This window comes from Calypte anna, chromosome 6 (genome assembly GCF_003957555.1).
Source record: "Calypte anna isolate BGI_N300 chromosome 6, bCalAnn1_v1.p, whole genome shotgun sequence".
Classification (NCBI taxonomy): domain Eukaryota; kingdom Metazoa; phylum Chordata; class Aves; order Apodiformes; family Trochilidae; genus Calypte; species Calypte anna.
The window spans coordinates 12,507,291-12,521,460 of NC_044252.1; the positions used below are offsets into that span (position 1 = coordinate 12,507,291).

General features: G+C 43.8%; 1 protein-coding gene across 1 annotated transcript; it reads right to left on the minus strand.

The window, feature by feature from the left end:
- Positions 1 to 860: 860 nt before the first annotated feature.
- On the minus strand, positions 861 to 9,501 carry TACR2 (tachykinin receptor 2). Its single transcript, XM_030453421.1, has 5 exons — positions 9,083 to 9,501; positions 5,398 to 5,592; positions 2,554 to 2,710; positions 2,023 to 2,219; positions 861 to 1,077 (listed from the first exon to the last, which is right to left on the minus strand). The coding sequence occupies exons 1-5, from the start codon at positions 9,484 to 9,486 to the stop codon at positions 882 to 884; spliced, it is 1,149 nt and encodes a 382-aa protein (XP_030309281.1). The 5' UTR covers positions 9,487 to 9,501; the 3' UTR covers positions 861 to 881.
- Between the last annotated feature and the right edge of the window lie 4,669 nt (positions 9,502 to 14,170).

Consider the following 14,170-nt stretch of genomic DNA (forward strand, 5'->3'; position numbering starts at 1 on the left):
AAAGGGGCTACCTGGGAAAAGAAAGCAATGTGTCAGACTGCTGTTAGGACTAAGAGGGGGTAAAGGCAGGGGGTTCAGATTGGATCCATGAGCCCTAACCCTGAGTATCCCACACCTGGCAACCAATCCTTCAGAGTGCCTTGCTCTGCAAATTAGGAGCCACAATTAACTGTGTGAAGTTGGAGGGATCACTTTAGCACAGTTTAACAGGAAAAGATGTAATGTTTTTGTACAGGGGTATAGAAATCCATGCAATGACAACATCTTGAAGAACTGTTTCTCATTTCTAATTGATGAGAGACAATGCTGGTGAAAGTGCAAGTCTGAAAATCCTGGAATTCAGGAAAATTTCAGGGCAGGCTTTTCAGTCTGGATGCATTAGTATTTGTCATAAACAAGTTCTGTTACACAAAGCTCCTTGTGGGCCTTGGCCCTGCTGAAGCACAAGAATAAGCTTCCTGTGCAGCCCTGAGGGTCCATCCCAAGTGGGCCAGACATGCCCTTGCCTTTCTATTCCATCACCTCATTTCCAGATGTGTCTCAGAGAAACAGAGAGCAGGAGATGCCTATCTAGAAGAGAATAATTGATATTGTGATGGTACTGCCTGAGATTTGCTTCACTGCTTTTTTTACCTCCTGGCCAAAATCTCTCTGTTTTGTATTGCAGTTGTTGTGAGGGAGGGCTGAACTTGCATCCATAGCTGGGTCCTATTTGGACTCAAATGGTTGTAAGTATTACCAAGCAGATTGCTTTCAGTGCTGATGGTGCTTGAAAAAGTCCCATAGGAAAGAGTTGCTTCAGAAAAAAGACCTGCCTCAGGCTTCCACAAATCTACTGCCTTGAAGTGGTATAGGACAGAGCCAGAACCACAAGGAGAAAATCAAAGCGTTAGCGGGGTGAGGGTAAAGGATGTCTTCTCTTTCTCATTCAGTTGAGTTTCTGTGTTGAAACTTGTTGTTCCTGACTTCTTGAGGGTTGTCTGGTAAAGAGATGGGGATGTAAGTTTAAGTTTGTCTCTCTCAGTTGCTTTTATGCATGGACACCACCGGAAGGCTAATTTGAAGCCAGAACGAAACCTGTAAATGTAAGAAAAGACATGAAATAGTGAAATGACTTTTTAAATTGCACTAGTTGCAAAGCCAAAAGTATAAATCCATGGAGGGAAGAACAATAGGAGTTTGTGACCAGATTTCCTTGTATTTCAAGTAAATATGTCAGATCAGTGTTTCCTGTGCTCAGTAGATGGTGCTGACCATGCTGATGTGCAGAGCACCTGAGCAAAAGTGTTTACCATCGAGAAACTTTTTTTTCAAAAAGACGAGCTGTGAAGCAGCTGTGTTCTTTCTAAGATAGAAGGAGGATGTATTTGGGTGTTGTACGTCAAATACAGACCGTCTGAATGGGCTGAATGCAAACCTGATCTCTATTCTGAGCTTCCAGGCAGAGCGCACACCGCTCTGGAGCGGGCGTTTTGCTGGTGTAGTCCCCGTGAGCTCACGCCACAGGAGGTGTGCCCGTCACTACTTCTCATCCTTAAAGCTTGCTGCGCATGCAACTGAGGTCCCTGAAGAGAGACGTGGGTTAAGGACAAGTCTGGTAATGAGATGTAGGGGCAGGAATGGGCGTGGAGACCCTCCGGGCAGCCAGAGCAACTCCCCAAGCCCAGGGTCCCCTGGCACCCGCGTTGGGAGAACAGCCGGTTCTCTGCTTGGAGCAAGAGGGACATCTCCTGGCACGATGGGGTTGTGCTCTCCCAGCCCCTCGCTCCCGGGAGTGTGCCCGGGCGGGAGTCCCGGCAGGGCACCCGTGGATGCTCCTGCTCCCCGTCAGGATGAGCGCAGCACCCTCGTGGGGAGGCTCAGGGCTGCGCTGGCGGGGGTGGCACATGATTAATCAGAGTATCTATAAATCAGCTTGTCTGCTCGGCTTGTTGAAAATCACAGTTGTTCCCACCTCCAGAGATTTATGCTTTTTCAGATGGAGATTTTTGTTTTCTCTGCGCACACATGCACTCTACTTGCCTTTGGTTAAGACAGCAGTATATGATGGGATTGTACATCGTTGAACTCATGGCAAGGAGAAGGATTGCCAGGTAAACCTGCTGAATGTACTTCTGTTGGTAGATGTCTTCCTTGAAGCTCCCCAGGATGAAATATATGTGATAGGGCAGCCAGCAGACAGCAAAAATGATCACAACTACCATCATGGTCTTCACAAACTAGAAAAGCAAAACCCATGTTTTATTTCTGGGCCTGGCTTAACTTGTGATGTGCAGCTTGACTGGACACAGGGCTTTATTCTCTAAGGACTGCTGGAAGATGGCCCACTGCCTGCTGACAAAAGCCTTTCTTCTTTGGAGGCTGGCTGGTGCATGTAGATAACTATTATTTTCATACTTGCTGTGTGATCCCTTTTACTCCCAGCCCAAAATATTTTGTCAAACTTTCATCCCCAGTCCCATAACATTTGTAACAAATGGAAGCTCTGTTTTGGAATTGGAGCCAGCAGGGCTGATACCCCCAGGGTAATTATTTTTAAGTTTCACTTCTGACCTTTTTTTTGGCATTAACTTGTTGTTCATAGCAGACTCTGTTAAGGTGGTTGCCTGGAACTGCACTGCTCCACAGAGTTATTCCTATAATGCTGTATGCAACAAACATCACCATTAAGGGCAGTAAATAAATCAACACGATCACTGCAATGTGATACCTGAAAAAGAACAAGAAGCACGTTTTCATAGTCAGTATGTCTCTGGAAGGGCACTTTCAGAAATTGTCTTTTGGACATGCATGTCTGGCTCCCATTTAACTTCAACACCAAAGCATAAAGCAGCAGAAATTTTTCCTACAGACATCATTATGGGGGTTTATGCAAACAGCTAAAGCTCATCTCCTGTTGAGATTATTAGTCCTTGGACTGGATTCACTGCTCTTTCAAGACAGAGTAATATAATTTATCTGTTATCAAAAGGTTACAGTCCATGGCCACCTGCCCTGAACTTTGCTATCTCACTGCAGTCAGAAAAGAATGATGTCTGAGACTTGTGGCTGTACATATATGAATCTTTAAATTACAGAAACAGAAAAAGTCTATTCCAAATCCAGAGTAATAAGGAATGCAACAGTGCCAACAGCTTAATTTGGCAACAGCAAAAAAAAAAAAAAAAAGTGGACTGCAAAATGCAGCTGGCTGCTAACAGGGTGCACAAACTCAGCAGGGAAGATGTTACCCCACAAGATTCTGCTGTTTCCCTTGTGCTGGGGTTTGATTATTTTAAGCAACCACCATTTATGCAGAGGGAACAACCTGCTCACTTGGTTACAGTAGCTGTCAAATGAACATAAGCTAGGATTAGGCAGGAGGGCCCTGGCACATGCTGCTGGCAGTGACCACAAGAGGCTGGGTGCAAATGGTCTTTCTCAGTATGACAGTGCTCTGCCTATAGAAAAATACTGTATTTGTCAAATATGGCAAGTTTATCACTGCCTGTTTTCCACTGTTCCCAAGTCTCCTCAGAGTGGTACCTCTTCTGAAGGTCTGATAATGCTTGTAGAGCACAGTGAAAACCCAGAGCTCTTTTAGAATTCCCCTTCTGGAAGAGGGAGGAGATGGAGTCTAGCATGGCAAAAAAACCTGTTAGTCTTGTAGTTTTGCTACCTTGCTGAAAATTTAACCTGTTGGCAGAAAAAAAATCCTCTGTGTTAAGGTCCTTTATTTCAGTTGAACTTCTAAAAATGTAGTGCTTTCATGCTCAGGATTTCTCAAGTAGTACCTGTCACAGCAGTGCATTGTTTGTTTGGTTTTTTGTTTTTTTTTACTTGTTTCCATCATAATTATAAGTTGTTTTCCTGCATAAAAGGATTCTCCTTTTTTCCTGAAGCCTAGAAATCTCGAAAACTGTTTTTAGTTGACTAAGAAGGATTTAAAGGACCCACACTCAGCAGAGGAACCCAGCTGTCTATTTTATTGTTTTTTCTTAGGATTTATTTTCCTCAGTATTTGGACTAGCACATGAATAGATGCACATGACTTTTTCTCTCTGGTGTGTCGTGAGGATGTTTGTCCTGACAAACCTATCGTTCAAGATGATTTCTGGGGAGTGCTGCTTCCAACTTTCTTTCTAGGAGGGCTACCAAAACCTGCAAATCTGTGGCTGTTCCAGGAGAGTGAGTTGGTGAATTAAGTGATTTATTGTGTTCAGGAGCTGATGCCCTTCAGCTACGGATCCCAGGAAGAACCTGACATGTTACTTGTTGCATTCAGGACAAGCCTTTTCAGCCCATACAGATTTCATTGGCAATGCTGGGAAACTCTTGTTTCAGTCCTTCCAAAACAGTGAATGCAGGAGAAATAAGCCTCAGGCTTTTCATCTGAATGAAATAGTCATCAGTGACATATATATAAGCAATTATCTGCTATCCCTCCTCGCTCACCAGGAGCCTGGCATCTTGTGTTCAATGCATGTACCAGCCAAGGAGTTCTGAAAGGAAGATCACCCAATGTGGAGTGAGCCTGATTGTGTTCTTTTTATCTTTTGTGACTCTGGAGACTGGGGACAACTGACCACTAGTGGCTGAACATGATATAGCTCAGCCAAACTTAGATGAGGCTCCTGGAACTTGGCACATATTATTTTGGTAATAACCAGGAGGCAATAACCAGGAGGCAATAACCAGGAGGCATCCAACTGTCTGCCAGAGATGAAGACCGAGAAGGTGAAAATGTCCCCGGTGCACATAGCTGGGTAAGAGCTTTCATGGTGAAGAATGGACATGGGGAGTTCAGCACTTGCTTTTTGTTTGAAAAAATTATTTCCATTTTGTGAATCAATTTGTTTCTTTTCATAGTTCTTCCATTAGTACTTTGTATAAATGTCTTGCTTGATGAATTTCTCAAACTGCTCTGTGTGCCACATACTTTGAATAATGATTAATCACAGCAGAACCCCTAAATAAGAGGTATGGCTTGTTTCATCTCTGAACAATCTTGATTTAATTTTTAGCTAATCATGTGTCTTCTCAGCATTGAAAATACCTGGTTTCTTCCTGCCTGATGGAGGGAGAAAACCCAAAATGTTTGGGACCAGGATTTATTGCCTGTTGAAGGACATTTTGCATTGCTTTCTATAAAGTCCACCGAACCTTGTATCAAGTCTTTCTATATCTTATAAACAGTTTTGATGCATCACCCTTTTTTACCCCGAGCCATGATCACCAGGCAGCTTTTTCACAGCTAGCCCATCTAAACTAAGTTTAAGCTGCACCAGACCCGTGTTCCCCTGCTGTGTGGTTCCCTCTGCCTTTGCTCCCTAGTACTGCCTGTAGCCAACAGACCGGAGATGAAATGGATTTCCTGGTTAATTTGTACACAAACCAGCAGTTTTTTGTCTCTCTTACATGAGCTGGTGCTTGGATCCCACGTCATCAGGCCAGACAACCATGCATTTTGTTGTTCCATTGTCTGTCATGATCTTGGCATAGAAACACTGGGGAAAGGCAAGCCCCAGTGCCACCAGCCAGATTATCCCTATGATGACTCTGGTGCTTCCATCAGAAAGCCGGGGCTTGAAGGGATGAATTATTGCCATGTACCTGCCAGAAAAATAGGTAATTTTACAGCTGCATTTGTAAACTGTACAACAAATACAATACCAGATGCTATGGTGGGCTTTATTGATAGAGGCATATTGTCAGCTTCCAGGCTATAAGTAATTGGAAAGACTTAAATTCTTTCTAAATAAAATGATTGCAAATCTTAGGGCAGAATGTGTTAAACCCATGTGAATGAAAGATTCTGATGTGAGGCTGAAGCACAGTCTCTGCCTTCTGCATATGGTCTTTGCAAGTATTCAACTTACTTTGAATTTTTCTTTTTTCTTTTTTCTTTTTTTTTTTTTTTTTTTTTTTTAAATAATTTTTCAAATGGATAAGTATTCAGTCTGAAATTTCATGCTGTGAACTGTTCATGTTAGTTTGGAGTCACTGTTCAATACCCCACCCTTTTCTCTTTCCTCTGCCAAAACCCCCTGGTAAAACTATTTTCCCCTAATTATGTCAGACTCCTCTGATTCTGTGTATTATTATAACACCCGACTGGCATCTAAAGTATCCTTTACCCTGGGTTTTTCCCCACTGATTTCTAGCTGCAGAAAACTCTTGTGCCATCCACCTCCGCCTGTAAATACTTGAGCACTTACGCTGGCAGTGGAAGGGGCAAGCTGACCCCTTTGGTCCCACACCTGCTCAGAGCCCTCATGGCACATCAGGCTATTAGATTACTTGCAAGTCCCCAACGCTCCCTGGTTTAAAGTTCCCCATGTAGAAACTCATGGGATCATAATGAGTACATAATCAATTATGCATTTCATGTCATGCTCTCCGTACTCTTTGCCATGGTTGTTACAGAGGCAAAATAGAGTGAAAACTGCCAGTTGCCTCTTGGTTTTCATAGGGAAAATGTGACAAACTCTGCTGTCTCTAGGCCAGGGCTGGGAGGGAGCTCTCCCTGGCTGCTGCAGCAGGACAGACTGGCTGGACAGACAGACAGACAGCACAGGAAATAAGCCAGAGCTGTAGGGCAGCAGAGCCTTATTTAGCTATAAAATTTTCATGTCCCCTTGCTTTTCCTTAGCTTGTCATCAGCAGTATTTACCAGTGCTTGAATCTGGTCAGGGAAGAATCACGTGGCAAATATTCTCCAGGATATTTTCCCACAGAAGTGCCCAAATCCATGATCCGTGGCTTTTGGTGGTCCACAAGTCCCCCAGGGGTAGGAGCTGCCCCCAAAACTGCCCGGTGCTGACCCCAAAGGGCTTGCAGGGTGGAGGCTTTCCCACTCACCCAGGGCTGTGTCCCTGAGGTGAGCCATGCTTTTAGGCAGGCTTCTGCAAGTTGGGAAATCTCCCACATCTCTTGAGAACTCCTGGCTGCTCCTGCTGTGGGGCAGGGCTGCCTATGTCCCTATGCTCATGATCCCCGTGCCCTCTCTCCATGACCTGTGACGTCCCAGGATGCTGGGACCATGCTCCTGGTCTCCTTCCTCTGCTCCTTATTCCATGCAGACAGAAGAAAAAAAAACAACAAAAAACAACCAACAAACAAACAAACAAAAAGCTGAATTTTAGACACTCTTGCACACTTTCCAAAGAGGACCTAGGAGGCTCTGCTAACTAGAGTGTGAAACTTGATCTGATGCACTACATTTCTGTCTGGAGCACTGTGGAAAGTGTGCTGTGGAAACAGCTGCACCAGTACACAGGACAGCTTGAAAGGGGAAACAGTGGTCCAAAACCCCGTGGTGAACACTCCATGGGGTTCACCAGGGCTTTTTCCACATCCAACAAAAAGGCTTGCAGAGCTGTCACTTCTTAGCCTCCTTCCTTACAATAAACCACTTCAAAAGACATTGTTTTATCAAAGTTAAACAACGGAGGCCAAGTAGACACTTGGGTTACTCATAACAATAAATGGAAGCTGCCAGTTTCCAGGAGACAGTGTCAGGTTCTATTTTAAGGTTACGTGAAGAATAGCTATATATGGTTTGCTGAGAGATGCCAAGTTTCCTTTCTGATCCGTGCCATGTGACTGAAGAGATTCTGGTTGTATAGGTACTTTCACCAGAAGTCCCCAAGGAACCAGATTAGGGAAACATGAGGATACAATGAAATTGATTTTTTTTTTCTTAAATTAAAAAAATAATATACTTTGTCAGACCACATGTATAAAATAGCCAGTTACCAACAACCCTTTATTTAAAGCCAGGAACAGCAAAAGTGTTAGAGTCTAAAACTGATCTTGCTGTTTCTTCTGAGTAGGATTTGCTTTCATCTGGACAACTGCAGGCTGATAAACACATCCCTCATCCCTGTGCTTATTAACAATCCTTCCAGTGACCACAGGGGCTGCTGCCCTGCCCTGGGGCAGCCATAAGTCAGTCGGGGCCACATCCCAACTTCAATGTGGGCTTCAGGAGGAGAAATAAAGGTAATTTGTTTATCTGCTTTGATTTGCCTATTGATTGCTTCCTGAGGAGGCTGGGAGCAGGGGGAGGTGACCCCCAAGACCCCCAGAGCAATGCTTTTCAGGTGGCTCCAGAGGCACCGTGGCTTCACTTTTGAGGGAGCTGGAAGGACCCTTTGCAGATACACACACTTGATAAGGAAAAGAGGAAACCTGAAGGAAACTGGGCTCAATAAAAGACCAACAGGTATTTCTGGATGCCGGGTCTGGCTGCCCAGGGTAAGACCTTTGGAGAGGATGTAGGATGGAAAAGATAAAAGTGTTCCCAGTGTCAGGTGGGGAGTGGAAGGAACAGGGGGAAGACAGGAAGGATGGAGGGAAGGAGGGCAGAGAGCCTAGAATGGAGCTTCCTTCTTTTACATGCCATTGGGGTTAAAGAGAGGAAATTCCCATGGACTTTTTGGCCACTTTCTAATAAAAAGAAAACCAGCATCACTTGACTTAACAATGAGCTGTAAACACATTCAGACTCCACAAATTTAAGCTGAAGTAGAAGACACTTGGCAGTTATAAGACAGTGTTATGAGAAGAACAAATTACCTCAGAAGTCAAACAAAATCAATGTAATTACTTTCCTGCCTCTTGGAATAAGTCATTCTTCTGACCTACTGAAGCTTACTACTATTTCTGATCCAATTCTTACTATTTCTGGTGGTTTGCTGGACTTGCAAGCAGGGTTGTGGGTGCTGATACTTTCAGCGTCCCGCAGCATATTCGGATTGCTTCAGCTCTATCCAAATAAGAGGTCCCTCTTGTGGTTTAAAAAAGAACCCAAAAGCAATTTGTGGGATAACTGGGAAACAATTTATGATCAGTAACAAGGGAACAAGAAAACACCAGCCACTTCCATTGTTACACATTCAGGTGTGATTCAGAGCAGGGCTAAGACCCTTACTTTAGTGCCATAACTAATATATGACCCCATACCCATTTGCCTGGCACTCTTCTCACTGTCTTGATAAGGCATCTGACCTGGGACCCAATTGCACAAAGTATTGCAATAATTTCTTACAACTTACATTGATTTTTTTTTTTAACCTTATCTTCGTCTTTTGTCTCTTACCTTTCTGCAGCCACTGCTGTCATTGAGTAAATGCTCACAAACATTGCAGTGATGGGAAACCAGTTCTGAAACCTGCAGAATTCCTCTCCAAAATACCAGACATTGTGACTGGCATAAATAAAATTGAAGATGGTATTGAAAGCAGACATCAGCAAGTCAGAAAGAGCCAAATTAAAAATAAAGTAATTGGTAGCAGTCCTCATTCTCCTGTGGGCAAGAATAATCCAGATGATGGTAATATTGCCAACGATGGATGTGATAACGATGAAGGAATAGGTGATAGCCCACAAAGCAATTTGCCATCCTGGCTGGGTAAACTGGGTTACTGCCGTCCAGTTGCCACTGTCCTCCAGGGAGTCAGCCTGTGAAATGTTGCTAGCATTTAAAATGGAAAATGTGCTCATGTTTTTTTCTTTGGCTAAGCATTAAATAAAATCTTCTGGCAGCTGCTCATTTTCTTGCAGTGGATACTGGTGTTGTGAATCCCCATGCACATGACTAAGTGCTGTTAAAAAGACATGGGGATAGGATGTCTCATGTCTTCTCATCCTCTTTTCCAAGTGACAGAATGCAGTTCCAGCAGGAGATGACTGATACCAAGGGCCTCCTCCTTGCCTGACATTTTAATCTGTGCTGGAAAAGCAAAAAAAGAACAACTCTCCCCCTTCAGTTTTCCTTTTCCTTTAAAGAGGTTAGAAAAAAGAAAAAAAAAAAAAAAAGGCAGGGGAGGAAGGTGTTTCCCAGATCAGCAACAGGCAATGTCTTCCCTTAGGACCATGAAGATATAAATGGATTATCAAGCCAGAAAGCACTTCATTCCAGGTGGAGATACTTCTTTTTCAGGGCAGCAGTTTTCCAAGGCACGAGCTATCTGAATCCTCTGCAGTGGCACTGAAGACATTTGGTTTTCTCTGCCTGTGTAACTGTTGAGTGTGAAGCAGGAGCTGCACTGGGATAAATTCTCTACAAGGTTTAAGGGGACTTTGGAAGGAGGTGGAGTCTCTTGCAGGCAAAAGCTAAACAACCAACTTGACATCAAATGAAACACTGCAAAGTGGTAACTGAAGCTTTTTCCCCCTCTCTCTTTTGAAATAGTTTGGAAATGGACATGCTGCTGGATCAGGGTATACAGGGCTTTGATGCAAGGGCAGCTGCTCTGCCAGGCTCATCAGTCCTGCAGTCCTTGTACTTCCAGACCCTTCCCTGGATTCGTGTGAGCTCTCATAGCAAGAAAGCAGCAAAATATACTCAAGGCAGTTTTAGTAAGGTAGTCTTGCTCTTTGCAACTATTTGGAGGCTTGCCTGCATTTTTAATACATTTTACTTAATGTTGACTGCCTTATAATGATTTGAACTGCCATGTTTAGTAGGTTTGGTATGATTTAATTTATTCAAATTATAACAACATATCTTGTTGTGCTTGAAGAATCACTGAACAATGCCAGGAGAAGAGGCATTTTTGAAGGTCAGATGTGAGCTGGGACTTCTAATAAGGCTTCAGTAGGAAGCTGGCACCAAGGGTCTCATCCAAAACTCCAGAAATCCTTCTCCAGATGCTTTCCAACACGGAAACATCCAGAGGAACCTCAGTTCCCAGCCTCCATGCTCCATGATGCTGAGGGACATTCAGACCACCGCATCCACTTTCCCAGCTTCTGCTGCAGAAAAAAAAAAACTATTGGCCTCACATATACAAGGAGGAGTATCTGATTCTCATAAGGGGAACCCCTTACTCCTGTCTCTGTTCTGAGCACAGCACCCTTGCACACTGTCAGGTAAATGACATAAAGACAAGTAACACACTGAGGCTGGGATTGCAAAGAATACTTGGCACTGGCTCATGCCTGCTCTGCTGGAAACTAAAAGGTAGTGAAAGGTATTAAAACCTACTTGCAGATATTAAAACCCTTTTTTTTTTTTTTTTTTTTCAGGATTCAGAAAGCTCCTAGTGACTCACACAAAGGATGTGAGTGGCACTGGCATGGCAGTGCTCCCCTAGTTCCTGGAACTGCAGCTGTTCCAGGCTCCCCCATAACAGGGCAGTATTTATTGTTAAGGTTGCTTTTCACCAGCTCAGCCTGGACTCCTTCGTTGCTTCATTAATTTCTGGAGGCAGCCTTCAGTTAACCCATCACTTAATCACCACAACCCTGTAAAGGAGGTGTCTGATATGGTATTACCCAAAGGGTGTATTTTAGAAATCAGTACCTGCAGTACTGCATGTAACATCTCTTCACAATGGACTTTTCCTGCAGGTGATCTCACTCACTTCTCTACCCAGAAACTGCAAAAATACACATTTGTATACTGCGTGTGCACTGTAAAGCTGTTCCAGGATCTTTGTGAAAGCTTTCCACTGACACCATATTAAACAGCTTAAGAACCTTACACTTTCCGTGTGCCATCCAGGGAGGCTGCTCCTGATTTGCAATGAGAATTCAGCAGCTAATAGTGTTCTTCAGATTTTTTTTTTTCCTTTGATTTGCTCAAGTCTCTTCAAATTCCAAAGAGAAGATGAGCAGAAATCTCCATATGTTTAGCTGTGAGTGAAGCTAAAGTGCTTTATCAGTCTTTGCTATGGAAAGCAGAACACAAGGAAGCGCTTACAAAAAGGGCTGTACTTTTTTGATGTTTCAGTGATGAAACTATAACCTCTCTTGGCTGACTTTAAAGATGGTCAGGGTGACCAGGTTTCCTAGGGAGCACCATTGCTGCCTCTGAACCACCTGCCCCAGTCCCTGCTCTGTTATCGGGTAATAATTGGATAAGCAGCCACCTTTTGGTCAACATAAAAGTCAGCAGGGACTTGGTTTCATTTATACACACCCACACCTTTTCTCCATTTCCTGGCTGTGCATTCAGGAAGTTGTTCTCATGGAGCCCAGCCAGCGCATGTGCCATCAACCTTTTGACTTGCAAACTGGAGTGATTTTTTACAAAGACAGGCTCCAAATTCCTCAGGACAGTAGCACTTCTGAGGGACCATGGGCAAAGCCCACCTCTCCAATGATTTTAGTGTTATACCAGGAAAAAGGGGTTTGGGTTTGGCTGGTTTCACTGTTGTTTTTATTATAGGTAGAATTGTTTGAAGCCAAACATTGTCATGCTGAGTCACTGATCTGAGCAAAGGGTGAGAGATGCAAACAAAAGATGCAAGTTTGAAAGGGTGAATAAGGTTCATTTTGTCTTTTGGAACAATGACACGAGGTAATAGGAATAGTAGAGGGTTTAATTGTATTGTATGTTGAACTCTGGCTCTGAAAGGAAGGACCTTTGTAGAGAGAACAGCTCTGAGAGAAGGATGTGAAGACCAGAAGCATCCACCCTGGGTGGGGAAGTGTGCAGCTTTATCAGCCAGGCTTGGGCTGGAAGAAAGCAGCAGAAATGCTGCTGGTAGTTCTGAAAAGCTTTAGGGTTTTACTGACACTCCCTGGTGCAGGGCTAGCTTGTGGGTTTACAGATCTTTTCTGCAGCTCTCCTAAAGCTCTGAGTCACTCATGGCTTTTGCAGGCTGTTCATGAGATCTACCATGCCTATCGGAGCACAAACAACAAGGTAAGGTGTTTGGGAAGTAACACCAAAACTACTGATGTAGTTAACTACACAAACAAGGAGAGCGTGTAAGTGACAGGAGCAGAGTGGTTTGGATGTGAACTATGCCCATGAGATATGAAGGATATATGGCAGACTAATTCCCACTGCTTACACAATATATGGTGTGATTTCCAGCCTACACTGGCATTGGTAAGCATCAGGGATATTTGCAAATTTGTTTGAAAACTGAAGTGATTGATATTTTAGAAGAGGAATACTCGAGGACACTGTGTTATGTATTACTGTCAGAAACATACAGGTAATGAGCTGTGCTGTTGTTGGAAGGGTACCAGGCTGGCTTGGGATTTTCTTCCCAGAAGCCAAGTTTAGCACTGCATTCAAAAGCAATAGCACATATTATAAAAGAAATAGCTGGGAACATTTTTAATGCTTTATAAAAGAGATTTTTGGTAGCAACTACTGGCTCAATGTATGTACCAAAAAAAAATTATGTACGCCTGTCCACTAACACAGTTTGACATACACAGCTCAGGGTTTTTCCACAGGCTCTTTGCTAGACAATTTAAGAATAAATGCTGCCATACTTCATTCTCTCTGACACCAGACACTGATTTTTAATGTCTCTGCTCTGGGCCAGGATGCAACAACCAACTCTGTGGCAGTTGTCTGACATTTTGAATGGGACGTTTTTCCCCAGAGGAAAATAGCTCTTTGTGGGATAGGAGCACAGCACTGTGAGCTTGAAAGGGCTTATTTCATCTCACAGGCATGGATGGTGTTTGCAGTTCATGATCACTGTGTAAGACCCAACACTGACCCACTGTCAAGGCAGCAGGACATGGATCATGTTGGTGTGGGCAGAAAATGCTGCCAGGGCCATGTGCCCATTCACTGTGGCACATTATTTGCAGGTCAGGCCCCTCTGGTTTTGCAATTACCCGGGTGTTATAATGCTAGTTAAATCCTTTAGTATTGCTTATTGTGCTGCTTTAGTGTGTAGGGATTCTGCCTTGCCATATTTCAAGCTGAAAGAGGGGAGCTCTAGGTTGGACATTAGGAAGAAATTCTTCACTTTGAAGGTGGTTAGACACTGGTACAAGTTTCTCAGAGAAGCTGTGTCTTTTGCATCCCTGGAGTGTTCAAGGCCAGGTTGGATGGGGCTTTGAGCAACCTGTGTAGTGGAAGGAGTCCCTGCCCATAGCAGGGGGTTGGAACTAGATGATCCTTAAGGTCCCTTCCCACCCCAACCATTTGGCAATTCTGTGTTTTTCAATGTTTCTGTGTGCTGACCCTCGCAGCAGCAGCTCAGCATGTATCTATCCTTGCTTAGATGCCATTTGCAGAGGTTTGTGGATGTGGGCATTGCTCTGGATTCTGGCATCAGCCTTTGGTGACTGTCTGGAGATATATAGATATATATATATATATACACACACACACATTTCTGCACCTGCGGGATTAGCCCTGAACAAGCAACCTCTGGGCGGACAGGTACAAAACCAAACAAAAAACCACAACCAACCAACCAAAACA